The sequence below is a fragment of the Coturnix japonica genome, chromosome 6 (genome assembly GCF_001577835.2).
Source record: "Coturnix japonica isolate 7356 chromosome 6, Coturnix japonica 2.1, whole genome shotgun sequence".
In the NCBI taxonomy this organism is placed as follows: domain Eukaryota; kingdom Metazoa; phylum Chordata; class Aves; order Galliformes; family Phasianidae; genus Coturnix; species Coturnix japonica.
The window spans coordinates 25,660,394-25,683,420 of record NC_029521.1 but is presented as its reverse complement, the minus strand read 5'-3'; the positions used below and the strand labels follow the sequence as shown (position 1 = coordinate 25,683,420).

The window sequence follows — 23,027 nt, the reverse complement described above, 5'->3', positions numbered from 1 at the left end:
TCTATTTATATGTATAAATACAGGCAGGAATCTGAACTAGCTCGTGTTATTCTCATACCTTTGACCACAGAACAGTACCATATGAACCTAAATTCAAATTAATGGATACCAAACTTTGTCTTAGCCAAAAATTTGAGAAGCAGACCCCATTCCTGGAGGCACTGCAGTACCAGGGTGTCCAAAGCATGGATGAAGTAAGCTTGTATTCCCTCTCTCAGCCTGCAAAATACATTAAAAGTGAAGTCTTTTCCTACTTTTCTTGGGATACTATTAGAGTAAGGCTGTGTTGATAAGTATACATTATTTTCAGTGGCTTCCATACTAAGAAGTGCAATAAACTTGAATTTGACTTGAAAAAAAATATCAGAATTTTCAAATACATTTGTCAAAATTAAAGAAGCAAGTCAGCTAAGTCAGCTTAAGAATTTGCTTTAATGGCCTTGTACACTGTCAATGCCATGTACGCTGGTCGTTTACTCAGCTGCAGTGCACAGAACAGCTGCTCTTGGGACTTCTAGCAAGGTGTAAGTAGCTGGGGAACTCCATATGTCACTGTTCCATGGCCACAGAAAGTTGACCTGGGAAGGAAAAAAGCTTTGATCAAGGGAAAGGCAGAGAAAAGACGTCAGCTCTCACCTTGAGGTTAATTTGCTCCATAATCCCACGTAAACCTTCCTAAAAGCCTATTGGCATTCACACACTAGCAGTGACGAGGTGAATTTCCTTCTTTTGGGGAAAAGCTGTAAAATTTGGGTTTTGGTAGAAAGAAGTAATTCATCTTTAGATTCATAAAAGTCGACCCCTAGTTAAGGACTCAGAAAACCCATCTACTGAGCCCATCTGTTTCATTAGATTGCCCCAGCCACAGCTTTGCAGCTTTTTTGGACCTTATCTAAATAATCCACGCCAAGACCAAATGATAAGATTTTTCCCAATATCTAACATTCTTTTTTTTTTTTTTTGTTCTTCTTTTGTAAAATATGCCAATCAATTATTGACCTAAACCCATAGCCATGTGAAACAGTAGGCTGTGCTTTTTCACAATTTGTCTTTATGCCTCGCTCTCAACTTCTTTCTCTTGAGGTGTAACTTCTCCACCTGTTCTATGCAGATGGTCTTTTCTAACTCTCTTCCTCTTGCTCTTTACCTAAACTTCATGCATGTGTGCATCATACATGATCCTACTCCTGGTTACATTCTCAGCCCAGCCAATTAAATTAAAATTGCTCTCTGGATCTTCCATACTGTGTAGTAATGCACCTGGGAATGACACTCGCTGGCCTGTAATTGTTTTGCTGTGGCACAAAGTACTCCTTAAAGTGTTCACCGATGGATTCCTTTCCAGACTGTTACTCACTGTTTTGCTTTGGAACATTTCACTTTCTCTTCTATGAGCAGTATCTTGTCCTTGAAAGTACTGAAATTTGTGCTGTTGAGTGCAAACCATTTGTCCAATTTATCAATACCATTTTTATATCCTATTTCTCAGAATTCTGAGCTCCTTTCCTATTCTTTCTGATCTGTTAAAAGGACATACTTACCACCGTCCATCTTCTCCGTGAATTATATTTACCGCTTCTGCTCCCATTCTTGCCCAGAGCAAAGTGAACATTGTTTTATTCCAGAGAAATTCAACTTTTTTAGTTTTTTTGGGGTCAATTTCAACATCAAGGTATTTTGTATAAACCTTGTCATCAGAAAGGACTCCGCTGGAAATAGAACGCAGACAGCAATGATGTAGTGATATAGGACCTACTGGACTAAAATGAATTTGCCATATAATTAAGCTTTTCCCGTGTGTTACAAAGAAATCTTTAAGCAATGCAGGCACTGGACCAGGACTCTGTGGTGTGCTTTGAGCAGGGAGAGGCCAAAAAGCAGTAATGGAAAGCTTCAATGGGCACATGGCAGGGCTCGGATGGCTGCAGTGGGCTGTGTGTCCTCAGCACTGTGCAGCTCACATAAACATGTCATTTGTTTCAGGGTAAAAGCAATAGTTTTTAGTAAATCCTGGTGAGGAGGGGCACCTCCAACTTGCACATTTGATGAGCTCAAGCACAGTTTTGCTCTGTGAGTTCATGCAGAAAGATACTGGCAGTGTGGGGAGTCTGTACTGGCATATAGGGGGAACACATCGGTGTGTGATGCAGTGCGAGTGTGGGAGCTGTTATGCTAACATGTGTGAAATAGGAGATCACAACCAGAATGACATAATAAGAAATGGTGTGGACTTTGTTATTTTCATGAGCCATTCAGAGAAATGTGACCTTTCCCCTGTGAGGCTGGGTTCCTATTTTACTGTAAAATCACTGAACTCATGCAAAAGAAAGTGATTTCTCCTTGTCCCAGCTATCCTTCTGCCCTTGTAGATCTTATCTACATGAAAGCCAGTTTTCATATAGAATGTTAACAAGACTGCAACAAATAAGGATTTGCACTGCTAAGTTATTAATGTTAGTAGCATTCAATGCTATAGACTAGCATTAATTTATCCTACCTGGCAATTTCATATTCCTTTGTATTCCCCTCCGTGTCATGGAATATCAGGTTTATGTCCCCCCTCATTTTTTTCATTCCAGACAGTTTGATAAATACCTTTTGTCTCCAACCTGCATTAAAATAATTTAAAAAAAAAAAGCAGAATAAAACTGGATTGTCATCGATAGGAGAGATCTAAGAGTGCTGGTATCCTGGAAAGTTCTATTTTCCTAATGAGAATTCATTCATGGTGGCAAATGAAAGTCTTGAATTTTGATAATACCACACTGTTCTCAGTCACAGGTCTCAGCCAATGTTTATAGAAGTGACAAAAGAGCATCGTGCCAAGGCAGTCACTTTTCCAATGTGAGTAACTAACAAATGTCATAGACTTACTGGCGAAAGGTGGGTCTGCTGCTGTGTTTAAAAAATACTTCTGGTTCACCCTCTTCAGTTTATACGGAAACCTGTCAGCGTAGTAGCCCATCATTGGACAGCCCTGTTTGGGACACGGGAAACATTTTCCCTAGAAAAAATAGAAGCAGCAGTTAATGAGGAGTACATCTTTCATTCTGGCTGTGATAAAATTAAGGGTCAAGATCCTTTTTTGACCTTGAAAAGCTGGGGCACTGCTGTATGTTGTAACCTGATAAAACCAGATGACGTGTTCTACACTTGCACGCACTTGAGTGGAAGATGGAATAAGTAGATATTCTTGCCTGCGTGATGATCTGAATGTTTCAGGGAGTTTGTATTTTCAGCTAGAATATGGAACAAAATATAAGCCTCGTTTCCTTTTCCCAGTAGAAGGGAACCTGTCTGCTATGTCACACCACAAAATAAAGAGCATCTCCATGTACTCATCTGTCAGAACTGGCTAATGGTGCTGACTGTGTTGAGAAATACTGTTTTCCTTCTGAGAAGTTTCTGTCAAATAGTGTTATTGTGTTCCTTGTAACTGTTGTAGATTCCATGGAGATGAATAGTTGGCATTATTTTCAGAGTGACCCATGTATTTAGCCTATATGGTATTTGGATATAGGGTGAGAATTTCACAGGGTTTAATTTTTTCCCCTGTTTTGGTGGTATCAGCTATGCTTAAAGATCACTACTCCAAAGTGGAAGAGCTGATAGAGCTGCTGTGTGCTGTGCCTCCTGCTACTGGCCTGCACTGCTCGAGCTGGTGTTTGAGCTCAGGTCATCTGTTAGCTAAGTGACTCAAGGCAGAAATTTTCTTTACATATTGTCTGCCCAGGCTGATATACTTACTGATTTAAAGTCTTCGTATGTCTCACAGGGATATCCAACAAATCCGGTGGGATAGAGGATACTCTTAAAATAAAAGTCATGGCTACGTGAGTGATGGCAGCTCCCAAAGATTGTAGTGTCTGTTGGGACAAAATGTATGAGCATCCATGAAATAACTTCCCTTTATCCCATACAACCCTTGCACTTGCCTTACCATGAGAACACTGTGAGCTAGTAATAAGTAATGCATACTTATGTTTTTATACATGTATTGTATATAAATCCAGGGTGCTGGATTTGTTTCATTTTGTTTTCTCCCAGAAGAATGGAGGCTTTCATAGTTCATGAGAATAAAATACTGAGTATGTTGGGAATGCGTGCTCACCTGCCAGTCGATCTTCAAAATCGCTTCGTTTCATTTTTAGAAGTAAATCATTGCATCCAGGCATTTGAGTTCCTCCATTTGGGTAAAAGTCAAGGTGACCAGTGGTGTTATACATACCAAGCCCTAAGAAGCATACATGGTATCATTGTCTTAGAGTATCTCTGCACTGTTCCTATCTCTGTGCCTACTTGCACGTGAGCACTTACCTGTGGCAGGAAAGTGAGCAGCATTACTGTGAATAACGTCAACAAAGTCAGCATCTGTAGGGTCCAGTCTCACCTCGGGAGGAGTGCCTTCAAAATAGGGCCCAGCAGGGTCCAAGCCTAAAAGCGCCCCAGAGATAATGCATGTTAATGTTTTTTGATAATATACAGTATCAGACATTTGACTTTAGACAAGGCACGTTGAGTAATAATAATGTGAACTGTAAGCTAGACAGAACTGACTGTGCAGTAAGATGGGCTTGTGAACCTTCTGGCAAACTCATCCCAGTGAAAGGAAAACATTTTCCAATAGAATACATAATGGCATCATGTTCTTAAGAAGGAAGCATTCCATTACAGGTGATGTTATTACTGACCTGCTGAGCATATTGAATAGGAAGACTAAAGATTTTTGATGTGGTGCTTGTCTTTGTGTGGTGCTGAACACAGCCTGATGGATGACAGTTATGCTGCAAGCATACTAAAAAAGAGTCCTTCTCCTAAAGAGCTTTAAACCACATTAAGAAAAATATTTACCCTTGTTTTTGAGAAGCGTAAATTCTGCTTACTCACATATGGTGTCTGCAGCAGCAATGATTTCGTTCAGGTCTGTAGACCAGCATGCTACAAGCTTCTCTTTATCAAAAGTGGGCCCTGTTAGGTGTGCAGCCCAAGAAACAACCTACCTGAGATCCGCCGGATACCTCGGACCCTTCTGCCCGCCTCTCCTGCTGTGTGTGCACCCAGGCTGTGCCCAATTAAGTGGATCTCACGAGGGGAGTATCTGAAGAGTTTCTGATCAGTTAGGTGGTGGTGGTGGGGAGACAAGAACACAGGCTTTTAATAGCAAGTAAAGAGGTGTCTGTGGGCCTTTGGGAAACTCTAGGCTCACTTCCTGCTTAGCCAACAGTGTGAGAATTCCTTGAGATAATTACTGTTTTAATTACCCTAAGACTTACTAGAAAAAGGTCATATCTAGAATTTTATATAATGGATTCACTATCATAGCCTTGGTATATGGTTACATGTACAATCACTCTTGATAACAAGATACAAACCTTTCTTATTTGGATTAACCCCTACTTTTAACTTCCATCACTATGATGTTACTTTCTCTTCGGTCAGTTGGTTATGGAGCAGTTTCTCATTGAATGTCTGTTCTCTGGTGTGTCTGCTTAGAAAATGTGATCATATTCAGAGGGATTTTTACTGACAAGCTTAGGGGATTGATAAGCATTGTCCCCTTTGCCAAGTGTCACCTGTGCAAGACTTGCAGTTCTGATGTATTAGTTGTGCTTTGAAGCTAGAAACGGAAGCTAATCAGCATGTATGCTGCCTGCAGGGAACACATTTCATACAGGCATATGCTGGGTTTGTGATGTTCAAAGTCAACAACTATTGGCTGCTTAACTGCATGAGCTTGTTACACTGCTTTGTTTTGTAATGTACGTACTGAACTAAACTTTACTATCAGTCTGTCTATGCTTATCATCAGACAACAGAATCCTTTGAGTACTCCTCACTGCAGTTCATATATTTTCAATGCAGCTTAACTTTCCTAAGCTTCTAGAAGTTTGTACATTTAGGGAAATAATTAGGGATTATTTATGCAGTCTTCTTATGGAAGAAAAAGAGGTCTAGACTGTGAGTTGGTGCAGTAATGGAGATCTTAAATGAACAGAGTCAGGTGAAGTGATCCCATGAAAAACTGGGCCCCTCTTCAAGCGAGCTGGGAGTTTACACCAGGAAGGAAGGCTAAGAAACAAAGGTGTGAGGCTAGTTATTAGAGCTCCCTAGGTAGAAACAGTAGAGTATCTGTCAGTGGCCTCTGGAGAAGTATTCTGTGATACTCAGCTGTTCTTAAAGTTAACGCTTTGTCTTCAGTCTCTGGAATTATCCTTATAGCATCAGATGAATGTCTACTGACTAGCACCAAGCCTGCAGCCAAGCAAGGTTTTGTCTGATCTCAGCAGTCCTAAGGCTGTCTGAAGTCAGGGGGAAGTGCTGGTATTCTTAAACTTTGCAGTTGAGCTGTTCTGTGCTGTGTGTGTAAAAGTGAACGTGAAGTTCATAACTAGAACACTACAGGGCAATTTACTGTGCCTGTAGACAGCTAATATGGCATTAGCAAGTGGTTCTCTATGGTGCTTCTTGCTCCTGTTGGTTTCTGTGCTGTTGAGATCCTAATTTACACTAATTTAGTATGTTATTCTGGCATAACCTCTTGCAAACACGGAATGTATCTTGCCTCATCTCCACTGCATGCATCATCGTGTGGAAATGGGGAGATATTGCCACCTACTGGTCCTTAATCAATTGGCACCTCTTTTCAACCTTACTAAGCTTGAACGGAGACTTGCTGTAGCTGTGAGAACTTACAGGGTTGATAACGAGCAGAATTAACTAGATCCCAACTGTATGCATTGGACAGCTCTTCCTGAAGCACTGGCAAAGCTCAAAATCAAATCAAAATGAATCTTCACCCCACTATATCTGCTTAAGAAGGGTGGCTTGCAAAGCTCTATTTTTTACCTGTAAAGTTTTTATGAAATAAGCAACCTCAGCCCCAATCACACGGATGTTGTTCACTGCGCTGACATAGGTGCCTTTTGCACCTTCTTTCCAGTCGACAGCAATGCAGTTCATGTTTTCTACTTCCAGCAACAGCTGATGTGGGAGCACATAAAGCAAAGTGTTTAAAGAAACATGAAATAGCAAACAAGGATTAAGCTTATATCAGAATAAACAAGAAATGCTAACATATCCACACAGTTTCTCAATCTTTACTGAACAGAATTATTCACTGTGGCCTAAGCAACACTGAAATGATTCTTCTTATTAAGCAATATAATGAGCTATTCATTCCCCAAGTGTCCATTTTGAAAGACTGTAATAAGTGATGTTTTACTTTATAAGCTAACGGTACACAGATTTTAAATAACTTGGAAAAGCCACACAACTACGCAGTAGCTGCTGTGTGCAGTTTTTTGAGGGTCATCTGCATCTTAACTAAATAGCACAGGAAGGCAACTTGTTTACCAAATGTATTTAACAATGAGAAAGGGACGTCAGACTGGAATGGGTCAGAGCAAACTAGGAAGTTTCTAATTCAGCAGACAATTAATGCACTGCTCACTTCTGCAGAGGCCAGAATCTTGCAGAAGTGGTTGATCTTTTTCCACCACAGGAATCTTGTATTAAAGTCTGCAGTTGTAGATTTCTATGATTAAGGCTTAGTTAAAGCTTTAGAAAGAAGGAGTAGATATAAAAATTAATCCATGCTAAATGGTTAAATGTGAACGACAACAAAAGCAGAACGTTGGAGTAGCAGGACATTCAATCCCAGACTCCATCCTCTCCTCTAGGCATGCCATGAAATGGTTTCTAGTGAGTCAGATAAAATTCCTGTTTATTTTTTATGGGAAAGTGGTATTCTGGATTAAAAGTTTTCATAGATTTGTGAACAGAATAGTGCTGCAGAGCTGTGACTTCATGTTCAGCAGTGGTCTTTTTTCTATCTTATCCTTTTCTCTGCTAATGCTGAGAAAGCAGTGTCTTTTGTAATTTCTTCTTCAGAAGAACCAAGGCTGACTATGTTCTCTGTATCCTCTGACACTGTACCCTCTGCTGGCCAGACTGCAGCAGCTCCGGTTTGTTGTAGCTTCCACATTTCATATTTGAAATACGAAATATGCTTCTTTTTCTTCTTTCCCCTTCTTTCTCTTACTGTTGGCTGAATACATCTGAAGCAGAAGAGTGCTTGTAGACTGAAACTTGGGGAGTACGAGAATTTAGGAAGGTCTTTTGGCTAAAAGATGGTTCGGGGGTTCCCAATAGGAGACACAGTGAAGTGGCCTGTCTAATCTGATTGTGACAGCACTGTAGATGCTGTGGACATCTGCTTTCAGTTTGTTGCTTTGATCTCATTTGTAGGGTTTGGGGGATGAAAATTCTCTGGAGGAAAACAATGTCAGAGTTGACCAGAAGTTGACAGTGCAGAAATACCCAGAATGGGAACATTTTGGCCTTGGTTGCTAATTTCTTTGTTGGTATCCACTACTGTTTAATGAATTTCAAAACAGGAGGTGAACCTTAGTGTCTAAGTCATGATGACAGAATGTAAATGCAATCACCGATAGAAAAGAGAGAATGCTGTCTCATACCAAGCACATTTCTACCACCCAGCCTTTTTTTCCTGTGCTGCTAAATCCATGAATGATGAAGGAAGTTCTCCTATGTGAGGAAAAATGCGAGTTTTGGATGGTTGAGGAGTTTATTGCCGAGATCACCTGTGTGTAAACAAGCAAACATAAAATCAAGCTCTTGTATCTATTTATGCTTTTAAACATTTTAAAAATACCATCTAAGTCATGCTTAGTAGGATTCACATCTGCTTTGAATGTACAGAGTCGCAGGGATCTCCTGTTTCACCTTTCTCAGTCCCACTACATTTCCAAAGCATCTGTGGCACTAACCTCCTTATTGGGCCATATGAAACCACCCAAAAATGCTGTGGTATCTCATGATGCTTGTTGGCCCAAGTTGGTTGAGCTCCTGTGGGGAGCTCCATGGATCCTGATTCTGTTTGCCCTTTTAATGACCTGAGGTTTGGCTTCCATGTGCTGCTCCACAATTAGGAAACAGCTTGTTTCTCTGTGCAGGTGATATTTCTATTTATTTATTTGTTTATTTATTCATTATTTATTCATTCATTTTTTCTCTCAGCTGGGGAAAGCTGAAAGGATATCATGCAAGAACTGCATTCAGTAGAGGTGAAACTGACATTAGCCCACCACAAATTGCTGCCAGCTGCTTAATTATACATCTTCTTTTGCTCTGAATGGTCTCTGACCGTCTGTATTGTATCCAAATAAATGCAGCACCTGTGGTTTGAGGTCAGGGAGCCTGGGTGTGGAAGGGCTGTGCCCTAGATCAGAGATACGTTGAAGTTCAGTATCTGGCAAGTAGTACAGGGTGTATTTTGACTTATTTTATCAAGAGCCAAGATGCATGAGTAACTGTTGCTGAGTGCGTGCCGTGTGCTCACGCGTCCCTACTCTGCATGTCATGAAAATTTACTACAGGTTTAACATCTCTCCTTTAGAGAAGATGAGCTGGACTCTTGGCATGACAAGCAGGATTGCTAAGAGCTGTGGTGCCTAAGGCAGTTCTGCTCTTGTAGTACATAGCAGAGGAATCATAAACATTCCTGCACAGCACAAGGTATGTGTGCTTTGGGAGCCTGCAAGGGATTCAGCAGCTTTGCATGCATTTGCTGAATTGATGTGGTCCTAGCCCCACATCTTATAATTCCTATACATTGCTTAGCTTGAATTTTCAGGGCATAGGCAGTTTGAGTGGTTCTGTCTTAACTTCAGTATAGAGGGAGGTGGATAAGGGTGTACGGTCACTCAGACTTCAAGAAGGATGGGGCCTCAGACACTGTATGGAAATTGCCACATCCTTCTGCAAGAAAATACCAGGAAAGCTGTTGAACTTTTGAGTTTTTTCACCATGTTTTGTTTTCATGCTTTATCCCCATCACTGTACCTTCAGACTATCTTCTCATTTAGATTCATTTTCCTGTGTTGAGTGATGTAGACTTTTTAACAAGCAAATAAACATTTATAGCCTTAGACAGTACTTGATGCTAATAACAAAGGTCACCTGTGAGTTATTTCCTGTTTCCCTGGTGTAGAGAGAGAAGCTGATGTTCATTTCTTCAGGAGATTCAGGCAAACCTGTCAGAAGTCTCCCTGGTATCCCAGACCAGGGTGGGTCATTTGAGAAACAGCCAAGCCTGGGGTAGCAAACTTCGTCACCTAGAGAAGATGAAAGAACTGCTTTGTATTTTGGATACTTACAGGCAGATAATGTAGAATCATAGGATCATTCTGATTGGAAAAGAACTCTAAGATCATCAAGTCCAATCATGGATCCATCCCCACCATGCCTGCTAATCACATCCCTCAGTTCCACATTACTTGTTACTTGAACACCTACAGGGATGGTGACTCTACTGTCTGTGTTTTTTAAGTCTGTAACAGTCTGAAGAGTGGGAAACTGAGGATTTCACTTTATGATTAATTTTGGAACTGAGATTTATTTATTTATTTTTCCTTTATGGGTGTAGCTTGCGGTGAGCAACACAATGGGAGTTAAATAATTTGAAGACAATCCAACCACTGATCCAAATACCATTTAGACACCATTTTTGTAGTATCATAGAACCCTTAGAATTGGAAGGGGCCTTTGTAGGTCATCAAGTCCAACAGATTTTCTTGTCTTGTAAAAGATTAAATCAAAATTATTTAAAAACTGATATTTTAAGGAATGTGTGTTAGGATTGCCCCTGCATCATTCTTGCCCAGAAGCACTGCGCTTCATTGTAGGAACAGATATGTATGCAGCAGCCTTGTATGATTAATGAGATGATTGTTTCTTTCAACACATTAGTGTTTTCCTGACTGAACAGGTCTCTTTCTCCCTTAAGTTCAGCTTTTCTCTTTTAGCACCTGCTGTTGTGTTAAGCACCTTGTTGCTGAGCCATTCTTTGTTAACAGCCATATTATGTAGGGGAAACTTGTGTACTGTCTTGATAGAATGAGGGCACATGACTCTGAAGTTCTACTCTGCGAAATTTGGGCACAAAGCTTTGTGTGCTTTATTCTAAATAAGTCGAAATGAGGTGGAGCCTTTGGCATCTGTTCCATGCATAGTAATAGACATTGCCATACAGTGACACATAAATCATACCACAACTTAATTTTAAACAAAGACATCAGTAATTATCTCCTATATATTATTTAGTCAAAAATAATCTAGTGAGAATGTTTATGGAAAATTTATCTCACCTGCTACTGTACCAAGGAGATAAACTGCAATAATCCATGTTCCAACCACCTACAGCAAGTTGAATATACAAGTTAGCTATTTTATTTAGTTATTTGTCCTGCAAAGACAAATAGTTATTTGTAACACAAAGACCTATGGCTGAAGAGGAGTAATCCAGTACCCAAGGGGGACAATCAGCTGGAAAGCAGCTTTGCAAAAAGTGATCTGGGTGTTCTGATGGGCACCAGCTTGACCATGTGCTCACAATGTGTCTGCCTTGGGGTCTGTGGATATTCTAAGCTGCATTAGGAGGAGCACTGCCAGCCAGATGAGGCAGCTGAACTTTCCTACTCATTCAGTTTTCTTTTCTTTGCATTTCTTGTACATCCACTGGTGGATGTAGGTTGCTGAGGGAATGACCTCAGTGGTTGCTACTTGCAAAGAGCAGATAGGTAGGAGGTGTGGATCCATGTAACTTGATGGATCTGCGTACCTAGCAGCTTCTTTGGGCTGTTTTTAGGTTTTTACCCAAGGTCCCTTGCAATTCTACACTTTCATGTTCCTTCTTTATTCAGACTTATTTCTTCTGCACTTTCCTTCCTTGGCTTTCCTATGGCAGGTGCCCCATGTATTTCACCATTCTCCTCCCCACATTTGCCTCCTTCACTGTTTCCTCTTCCGGGTGTTCTATATGGCACCCAACTCACATTTTCCACATTATGCTTTTCTTATAAAGCAAACATTTTGAGCTGTAGTTTTTTCTTCAGACCTGAAATCTGAAAGGTAGCTTGAAAATTAATAAGCTTATGAAGAAAAAGGATGAGTAATGACTAATGATTTTAAATAACGTGGGAGGTTGTTGCCAAACAAGAGTGATCAATTTCATTTCACAGACTCCATCTTTGAAAACAGAAAGTAGAAACCAACAGATAGCTGCGGAGGTGATGGAAGGTACAGAAAACTCTTGTTTAGTGTTTGTGTGTGGAAAGCTTGTTCATTCTGTTAGATGTATAGTTTGAATAGGTGGTAATTTTTCAGCTGTTAGATTTTTGTTATAGGTTTATCTTAACCTAACAGCAAAAGAATTGGAAGAATGTTAAGAAATTACCTCTTTCTAAAACTGTTGAGGCAGTATAAGATTTACTGGGGAAAATTCCCTCACTGGGTATGTAAGAGCTGAACCGGATGAACAGGAATGACTTGTTCATGCAGGTATACTCAGCCCAGTGCTGCTGGCAGAAAGATCCTTGAATGCTCAACTCAGCTGTTTTACTCAGGGATAAATGGCATGTTCACTGCCAAAAACAGCGGTAGCCATTTCCAAACAGCTGTTCAGCTCAGAGGCAAAAAGGTTGAGCTTGTAATCTATAGAACGTATGCTGGTTGAGTAGCTATCCTTCACGATGGCTTCACCTTCTGGGTGCTGTTGCTCAACCTGTGATTCATGAGCCACCAGTGGATGGCTTGTGACATATGAAAAAGTCTGAGTAATGACTGTCCCACACATGTACCCACACACCTCCCAGGACGTGTGCACAAACACAGACACACAGACCATTCAAGGGGGACAAGCCCAATTGTCAGGTTTTTTAATTATCAGCAATTATAACTTAATAATCTCAGTTTTTCTCAGAATTTTACTCACCATTCTTTTATCACGCTTACGATATCCTTCAGTGCTTAGCAGTTATACGGCACAAAAAAGGTTTCTGTTTGCGTTGGTGTCAATTTGGTAGTTACATGCTTTAAAAAAAAACAACAGAAAAGATGGAGGTTAACCATCTGTAGGTGAACTTGGTAAAATGGGGAATGTGGGTGACTGGGAATTAGAAGTTAAATCACACAAATTGTGTCGGAGAGCAGCAATGCCAACAAATACATTTATGGGCAGTAGAATCAAGACATGAATTAAGAAAGAATATTGCATATATGGAGGAAGTAAAAAGATGCCCTGATTTTGATTCATTACTAGAAAAATCTGGGCAAAATGCAGTGATGCAGCTGAACTGAAACGTTTATGCTTTTCTTTTTCATTGTTTACTGAAACCAGCTGGTGTTCTTCACAGCAGAAGAAAAGTGTTGATGTTGATACTACATTCAGACAATAACTCCAGATCTGCAGAACAGCTGCTAGTACTACATGGTTTAAGATCTTTGGATTTTGGTACCTTATAGCTGCCAAATAGCTACCATAGCATGTACCTATGTGATTTGAAGAAATATGATATCCTAACAGGTAAAATAATAATAATAAGCATGACCTGAGGACTGTCAGATCCTGGACTGTTTCAGTCCAGTATCAGCCTGAGGCAGAATAATGGGATTTTCCATTGAGTACTCAATTAGGAAAGAAAATACGTATAAAAATGTTAAAAGGTTTAAGTTGCGTAATTGAATTCCATTATTTGAGATGACAACCTAATACGACAGTCTTATGAGATCAATATTAGTGGCCTCATGATACTTGAATTCCACTACGATGCTCTGCTACTTGATACTTTAGTTAAGAAATTAAAGTGATACGCGTTTGTTATTACAACAGTTAAGTAGATTAAAAGTTGAATGTGTGGATTAACTAGATTAAAATTTGAGCGATTGTTGCAACGCAGAATATAACGGGGAATAACCAGAAGTCAGTTCCTGGATTTGCAGATAGAATTCTTGCTCCTGTGTATGATCTCATAGCATCAAGATCAAAACATGATCGTGTTTTTTAGCTGTGGTTTTTGACACTAGAGTTACTGAATGCTTCTGATGAATCATTACTAATTAGGCTTTTATGAGAGTTAGCACTTGGCATTATGTTGCATGTGAACATTTAACACTGGTATTACCACTGGCTGTGAACGCAGTGCTGAAAGAGCAGCAGTGGTGGAACGAGAACTACCTGTAGTAATAATTAATAAGTTCTACAAATATAATAACAAATAAGTTCTATTGTGTTGTCCTGAAATAGCATCCAGCTGGAGTAAAAAAAGTGTAAATAGAAAGGCACATCTGCTTTTAGGATGGATTTCATCAGATTTTGATGTGACAGTGAGAAGTGGCGCAGCTCTAGAGAATACATTACACTTCTTCAACCTAAGGCCAAACAGAAAGTTCAAGTGTGCTGAGGTGAGGAGCAGCCTTTGATAATGTTGCTGCTTCCCAGGCAAGCAGAGGTAGAGCAGCAACAGCTCTGCAGTGACAGTCTGCAGTGCTGGCTCCTTCTCATCTGCAGGCAGAGCTAACTGCTGCATCCTCTCTCCTTTCAGTAACACGCTGTCTTTCCAATGCATCTGCTTTGTCCCCTTCTGCATTCATATCTTCATTCAACTCATTCCAATGTTCACCATTTATGTTTATATTTTTCCATCTTTCCTGCCTTACTGTGGTAGTGGTACTTCCTATACACTGTCGTTACCCTTAAACAGGGAATATTTTTATAATTTCTGTCTTTCTGGTGTTTTATTTTAGCCTTGCATATATTTTGATAGTTTGGTGCAATGGTCAGTTGATAATGGAAAAGCAACATCCAGCATTTTGCTTGCAAGCCCTGACTATGGGAGATTCATGTTAAATTTCTGCTGGGTTTGAGGCAGATAGATAGCACTTGCTAATTGCACTCCTTAACATTGTGATGTTACACAAAAGGATAAAAGAAGTAGAGGATAAAATGTTGCAATTGTGTCTATAGACGTGACAAGAGAGATCATGAATGTATTTGTCCGGAAGTAAATACCCAAAAGTATGCTTTTTCTTTGTAATTTAACATGCATTCTGTAGAGATGGTCTTTGTGCAGGTGTACAAAGAATGACACCTTTTCCAGGCTCAATCCCTGTTCGGCAGCTGACATACAGCTGGCTGTTTCTTGAGCCTCTCACATGCTGAAAGCCTGCGTGCACAGCACTGGGCAAAGTGCTGGTGGTGCAGTGAACTTACTGAGGTGAGCAGCGTAATTGGCATAATTGGTAGAAGGCTTAATTTCATCTCTGTCTCCTCCCCATCCCTTAGATGTGGTTGTTAATTGCCCCTAGTTGGGTTCCAGATGAAGGCTCTTTGGCTCGGCTACAGTACAAACAAGTAGCAATAAGTAAAAGAGCATCTGGGCAATTAGCCAGCCTTCTTTCCAGCTGGCTCACCAGCTTTTAGGTTCAGCTAAGTTCTCTGTGAGGAAACTGATCCGAAATGAATAGCTCTCAAACCCACACATTTAACATCATAGTAGAGAAAAAGATGTCCAAGAACCTTTTCATTCCTCCAGATCACTGGACATCACAGTAGCAACTGAGGCAAGGCAGAGTTCACATACATCGTCTGGTCTGGGTAGTAGAGTTATGTGAGTATCTACTGACCTCTTAAAATGAATCTGAGATGGCAAACTAGGGCATCAGCCTCAAACAGTGACACAGAATGCTGATGCCTGTTATTTTATTAAGTCATTAAATGAGGAAAGTGCTCCATTAAAAGGGAAGTACATACGCAAAGTTGTACACAGATTTGTTCATCACTAGCAACTGAAGATGATTTGGGCTTTCAGGGTGTTTTTGACAGTCACTTAGAAATAGTAAACAATCCAGAGAGAAGGCAGAATAATAATAAAGAAAACCTATTAAAAATACTCTCACTGTACAGAATCTCCTTTGACTTCCTAAATAAGCATTCTCACCTCGTCCCTAAACTGGTGTTCAGACAGTAAAACATGCAGAGACAAAGCTATGATTCAGTTTAGGGAGATGAGTTTGCCGAATCTGTGCTAACTAGGGAGCCTCCATCTGACTGCCAACCACTTGCATGTCTTTCCAGGACTTCACTGTTCTTCGTAAGTGGGTTACTGTTATATCAGTCAGCTTTATGACCAACACCATTGGCCTTTGGCCATTTGCGAAGTGCAGAATAACTTTTGCTGTTAACAACTTATTCCATACATGGTTGTCAGCTAAAACATGTCTTATCTGCCTCATTCTTCCATATAACAGTTCTGTAATTCTTCCTCGCTTCCCTTCTCCCTTTTAGAAGTACTTAGAATACTCCTAGTAATACTTGGTTATCATTTTCAGCTATTGTTTGTATTCTCGTATAGTTTTCCTTTAAAAAGAAAAAAAGAAGTTCGCAGTCCATGTACAAATGCCATCATTTGATCTCTCCTTAAAAACACAGAGATACATTATCTGTTATATTACCTTAGCTCTACTGACCCTACCCAGTGTTCTTAGCTGCCCAGAAACGATTGTGTCCCATTGGGATTTCCTAGAACTGAAAAGTTTTTGGCTTTGGAGCTACTTACGTTGTGACCTCAGAATCTCTCTGAGGGCTGCTGCTCAAGCCACTCAGTCTTTTCATAAGCACGAGCCCCAAGCAGCTGTTAGTAAAATGCCCCAAATCCTACGCATTTCTCAGCCACTTACCACTCTGGCTTGCACACCATGTTGCTGCTTTGTATGCTGTGTTCGGATGGATCCTGCCAAGCCCCGAGTGTTCCCAGCTCTTTTCACCTGGACTCTGTCCCACCACCGCGGGTGCGGACCTGCCCACACGGTGCCTAATTACTGGTTTGATGTGGGTGAGCAAGAGGCTCTGTCAGGGTGATACTCTTGCTGGATGTAATAGATGTTCCCTTTTCTTGGCTCTCCAGCTCTCTCATCATTTCTAATTCATCAAAATTTCACCTCTAAAGGTTTTGCTATGGATTTGAATAAATGAAACATGAGGCTGTTTTGCCACTTAAAAGCGATAGGTGATATAGGACATTCGTAATAGACAGCCTCTCAGCCTAAAGAAGAAACTGAGGGGAAACCTCATCACAGCCTGTGTCTTCCTCGTGAGGAGAAGTGCAGCAGGTATTGATCTCTCACTGCTGACCAGTGATAGTTGCAATGGGCAGGTTCAGGTTGTGTAAGGTTCTTCACCAAGAAGGTGGTCAAGCAGTGGAAGTGGCTCTCCAGGGCAGCGGTCATGTCACTGAACTGCTGGAGTTATGGAGAATTCTCTCAGCCTTGTGGTCTGATTTTCAAGCAGTCAGTTGTGGAACCAAGAGTTGGACTTGATGATCTCGCTGGTTCTCCTCCAGCTTGGGATATCCTATGATTCTATGAAAAGGCTGACTGTCAGAGGCTGCTGTTGTAGGCAATGGACCAAGCCTCTGTTGTGGAGCATTTCAGAGTAGGAGCTTAGTTTTGATGTTCTGTGTTACCCACTGGAAGAGACCAGCCATCTGCTATCCAGCTGATGTTCAAACATGGTGAAACAAACTCTTGTGCATTTTTGTATAACCAAGCCTGTTGATGGTTTTTACAGAGAGGAGCATAGCTGCTGCTCAGCAGGGGAAGGTAGAAAAGGTTGTCATACACTTTCAGGAGAATATAGGTGACTGGCAATTTTTTAGCTTTTGCTGGTAAAGTTACTTGAGCTTTGTCTACGCACTACCATTCTGGCTAATCTGTGTCCTTCTAGAACATGTGGGGTTTACGAAACAGGCACCAAACTTTCTCATCTGTTGGTGTGCTCTGAACAAAATTGTCACGTATTGACACTGAGACATCACAGGGACTTTTATTCATTATCGTGTCAGGAGGAGAAAGAGAGGATGGTGATAACCACATGCATCTGTTTCTCTGTAATGGCTTAGTGACTAGATGCCTTGTCCATCATGTAAGTCCCAGTTTCTCTTCTTGACCTGGAGGAGTGAACGAGTTCACTCAAAGGAGTGTGTCACAACCCAGGTCTTTCAGCTCCTGGGCAAGACCTCAAATCGCTGTACTGCTACCTACAGGATGAGTGCTGCAGTAGTCACCTACCTGTTCATGCAATTGAGCTGGTGACATTCATCCTTATACAGGGAGTGATTCAACAAAATGCCCAGGGGCAGGAAGTAAATTGGGTTGAACCTAAGGTTTATGTGAAAAAAACAGGTTGTGGTCTTGAGATATGTGTGTTGTTTGAGGGATGATGTAAATTCAGAAATATTGCCAAAATGCATTTTTTCTATATGATAACACACTTGACATTCATTATAAAAATTGTGTGAGTACGTGTTGCTCTTTGCAGAGCCTACATGAAGGTTTGGGTTGTGGTTTGGTTCTTGTTTGTTGGTGAAGTGGTGCAAACCAACCCCGTGTACATGATAAATATTAGAAAGAATTATCAGGGGAATTTTGAGAAAGCAGTGGCTGGTTGGTGCTGGGATCTCATGTAATTACCACTCAGACTGAAGACAAGTATGTAATTTCAGATAAGAAATTAGCTAGAAGAGATCTAGCTAATAAGAAATGATTTACAGTCTAATTTATACGCATTGACTGGAAGATAGAAATTAGGCAGCACTTACGGGACCTGTAACAAACAGATATAGCTCTTTAGATAAGTCTGGGAAGGCATAAGGCTGGGGAGCCATGCAAAAGAGATAAGGACTGTCATGTGCCCTATTTGTCAACGTATTGGCATGTAGGTGATATGGAAAGCAGCCAGTGAACATAGTGCTTCTATTAGTGATGAAAGATCTTCCAAAATTCATGAGCGTCTCTGTGTGAAAACCAGGTCTCTTGGACGTGTTTGTTAGGGGACTGTGACTGCAGGATATGCTCAGATATTTGGCTGTAGTTTCTACAGAGTGAGTACTCTGTGTGTGTTAACTGGTGCTGCAGAGCCCCCCACCACCACAGTTACAAATGAGCAGAGGTGTGGTCTCATAAGAAGCAGGAGATACAACTCCTCCTGGGTAAAATGTACACAACTAACTGAAAACAGAATTTGGCAGGAATTTAAGTTCATTAATTGTATTCTTCAGTTTGCTTTTTCATCTGTTTTGAGTGTAAAGAAGCAGTAGCCTGGTTAACATGGGAGAGCCACACACATTTTCCACATGGTCTCACTATCAGTGAATTTCAGAGGGCACATGCAGTGGTACAGATTAAATTAATGTAGCCCAGAATGACAAGCTGAAGTTAATACCAGAAGAATTTATAGCCCATGTTACAGCATTTTGGAGATCAATCATGTTTTAGGAATGGCCAGTTTTTCTTGGTCTATTTTTCTGGCTTAAGAGGAGCAGCAGATTATTATGGATGGTAAGAAAATTCTGGCTTCTGCAGGTGCTTCTGACAACATGTAAGTGAATGCATCCAGATGGTTTTATAAATGTCAGCCTGAACATTATCAAGGACATTTATTCTGATAGTAGTGGCCTTCACATTAGTAGGAATCAAAACACTCTCAGAGAATCACGTTCTCCAAAGGAAACTCAGCATCTGTGCTTCAAGTGCAGTGTTGTATAAATTACCAAGGCTTTCATAGCAAGATAAGTGAATAAAAATTCTAAAAGCAATGTTTTTCTCTCTTATTTCAATTTTAGATTGAAGCTGGTTAATGAATTTCTTAGTTTGAAAGGAGGTCACCTGGAAGTACTTTGTTGCTGCAAGCCCTAGGGAATTGCTAATAGGCATAGACAAAAAACACTCTTCTTGGAGAATCTTACCTTTAGTCTCTGAGTGGCAGAGCTGTGAACAAAATAATTTCTTGATATTTCTGTTGTTTAACTTTGATATGCTCATTCTGGTCAAGTGATCAAACTTTATATTGAATAGCTGCAAAACCAATTTCCCTTAGCTCATCCCCTTCAGTGATCCACAGCAGCAATAAAAGGAATATTTTGGAGATGATAAATATTTATGACCTTCCCTAATACATGTTCTCTCATCACTGAATCACTCAAAGCAAGCAGAGAGAATGATAACTTCTGTGTTTGTTAGACAAAGAGTTACGGACTGTAGTATCTTGTTAAGAAAATAGCAACTGGGGAGAATTTTAGACATGGTAATGGAAGTAACCAAGGATAGAGAATCAGTAGGGAAGGAGAGACTTCCTTTCCATCTAATGGGCAGAATTAAAAGAGATAAGAGTGAAGTCACTTATTTATTTATTTAATTTTGAATGCTTGATTTCCTGTTAACACTGAAACATTTAAATTATTTGGTGGAAGCAGAAGAAATAAGAGAGAATGGCTTTAGGTTTTGTCTTGGTTTCTGCACATCAGCTCGTGAGATTCCCTAGTGACAAAAATGTATGGGATGAAAGAGAACTGACACCAATGCCAACCTATATTTTCAGACATTGCTTATGTTTCCGGTGTTGCAAGGTGCTTGCTCCATCCAATCTTGTGGCAGCTGGGAGGTGAGGTATGTTTTCCGGTAACTCAGCAATGTAGGTGTGCTCTGTTCATGTCAAAGCTAGCGGTGATGCATGCTCCTTCTGGACTATTTTAGATCCTTTATAGTAAAAGATAATTACCATATTCCTGGCTCTGATAACTTGATGCAGCCCAGAGCTCATTTGATTGCCAAGCCCTTGATACTGCCTTCACACAAAGGTAGAAGTTTGTCTACCGTCTGTGTAGACAAATTTGGCGATGGGTCAGTGAACAATAGTTTAGGCTCCCAGTGGCAATTTCAATCCCAGCCAGCTTTGGTTTTGGAAGGATAGCTGAAATAAGTGTTGGTCTTAAAGGCGGTATGAAGGCACTAGGGAGACTTTCTGTATAAGAGCCATGTCAAGCTTCGTACCTAAGAAAGAGAAAAGACCAACCAAATCTCTTGAACAAAATGATGCAATAGGTTTTAATTAATTTCCTGCAAATTTGTGGTTCAGTATCAAGCGTTTCATGAACATATTCTACTACATCAAGCTGGCATGAAAAAATCTGAATAGTCAGAGAAATAATAAAAATAAGATCAGAATTGCAAAGAGAGATGACTTCAAAATTAAACATTGAGGTCTCCACCTAATAGTTCTCTTTAGCTAACTTTTATTATTGATAATAAACTGAATTTTCTTATTATTCATCTGGTTCTGGGTTCACAAATACAAACGCTGCTCCAAAAGTAATACCTCCTATTCATGATGTTGGCCCACAATATCAAAGGTGGATGTTGGTGGGATGGCAGCAGAGGTTGAACCTTCCCACCAATATCCTGTTACGTTTTGTTGTGTGACCGATCGAAGCAAAGGGGTTGTCTGACACAATGGCATCTGGCATAGAAGTGCAAAGCAAAACGGCACCCATTGGCACTCATCTGTGTTTGCTGAAGGTTTATAGAGACCAAACAGTGAAAGTGAGCACAGCGAGTGGTGTGTGGTGCAGTGGTTGCAGTGATGTGAAAGACAAGTCACATTTTGGACAGCAATACAGATCTGAACAGGTGCATCATGAAGCTTCTTGTTCATCACTGGTGAAAATGCATAGCTAATGGTGGTGACTGTTCTGAAAAATAGTATTTTGTAGCTGAGAATTTGCTCTATCAAATAGTGTGATTGTGTTCTTTGCATCTGTTTCTTCCATGAAAATAAATAGGAGGCATTACTTTTGCAGCTACCCATGTATTTATGGGGGACTTTTGGATAAACTCAGCTTTTTGGAAAGAGGAATTATGCTGTGATTGAAATAGAGGACACAAGGCAAGCTCAAGTTGCACCAGGGAAGGTTTAGATTGGTTATCAGGAAGAATTTCCTCACAGGAAGTGTGGTTAGGCATTGGAATGGGCTGCCCAGGGAGTTGGTGGAGTCCTCATGCCTGGAGATATGTTAGAGATATATGGATGCGGTGCTTAGGGGCATGGATTAGTGGTGGATTTGTAGCATTAGATGTGTTTGGACTTGATCTTCAAGGTCTTTAACAGTTTAAATGACTCTGTGATTTTATTGTATTCCTTTTAATGGAGAACTCTGATACAAACTGCTTGTTTTCTTCACTTTTTGAAAAGCATAGATTCTCCTAAAATTATTTTTTTCTCTCGTGTTAATTATAAGACAAATGCACGTGATGTAAGTGGAGCTGAGAGTTAGTATTATAGACTACATACATTCCTGTTCCTTCCTTCTGTAAAATATCTAAGAGGTTTGTTAGATTTATTCCTTTGGTGTTACTCCTGTGACAAAAGATGGACCAAGGCTGAGTGCTTTACAGTGGCTTTGTTAGTAGTTTACCTTTGGCATAGTTTTTGTAGTGAACAAACACTTGGAGAGAATTAGATGAAATGTCTCTTGTAATTCTGAATCACTCAGTTTTACAGAATATTTATATAATTTAAAAGACAGAGTGATTATCATCATACGTCCTTAAAAGTCCCAGACAAACAGAGTATATTTGATTTTAAAAAGTCCACCTTTCAGACTGACAGTCAAACATTTCAAACTGCACATCTCACTTGACATTTTAAAGATGCAATTTAAGTTGTAATAAAAAGTTGGCTTACTTTATTGTGAAGATATGAAACATTTACCTCTCCTAGTTGTTTTTAAAGGCAGAGTGTTGTGTGAAATATCAAGCCCTTGCATTCTGTTGGCCAGCTCCAACATCACAAAGTAACTATCAAAAGATTTCGTACAAAGCAAGAATTTTCATTTTTAATTAGAAAAGGAAATTGAGGGAAAGAAAACTAGATGCTAAACTAAGCCAGCAACACACAGCTGTTTTTCATCTTTACCTCATAAAAATAAACCTTTCTTCCTCTGCTTATAGATGTGCTAAGAAAAAATGTGCAGTGCTGCTGTTTACTATACAGACAAAGAGTGAAAATTAACTCAAGATAGAGATTATAATATGAATACAAAGTGTAACAAGACAAGAGGAGGAAAGTAAAGTATTTTATTTTTAGCTCTACTGATCGGGTGAGAAACTGCCTATTTTTAGGCGGCCTAATCAGCCCATATAAGAATCATAGAATCACAAAGGTTGTAAAAAACCTTAAAGATCATCGAGTCCAACCATGATATAACCAAACTACCCTAACTTTAAGAACCCTCCACTAAATCACATCCCTCAGCACCACATCCAAATGGTTTTAAACACATCCAGGGATGGTGACTCAACCACCTCCCTGGGGAGCCTATTCCAGTGCTTAACAA

The 23,027-nt window shown here is 40.2% G+C and overlaps 2 protein-coding genes across 2 annotated transcripts in view; one reads left to right on the top strand and one right to left on the bottom strand.

Annotated features, from left to right (window-relative positions):
• GFRA1 (GDNF family receptor alpha 1) overlaps positions 1-23,027 on the top strand; it is a 233,309-nt gene that overhangs the window by 6,087 nt on the left and 204,195 nt on the right. The gene's annotated exons all lie outside the window — the stretch shown is intronic.
• Positions 414-12,655, bottom strand: LOC107316166 (pancreatic lipase-related protein 2-like). The gene is made up of 13 exons (XM_015867399.2): positions 12,455-12,655; positions 11,169-11,217; positions 9,982-10,136; positions 8,478-8,603; positions 6,847-6,981; positions 5,001-5,109; positions 4,318-4,434; positions 4,112-4,234; positions 3,748-3,866; positions 2,875-3,004; positions 2,498-2,609; positions 1,542-1,709; positions 414-578 (listed from the first exon to the last, which is right to left on the bottom strand). The coding sequence occupies exons 1-13, from the start codon at positions 12,653-12,655 to the stop codon at positions 515-517; spliced, it is 1,608 nt and encodes a 535-aa protein (XP_015722885.1). The 3' UTR covers positions 414-514.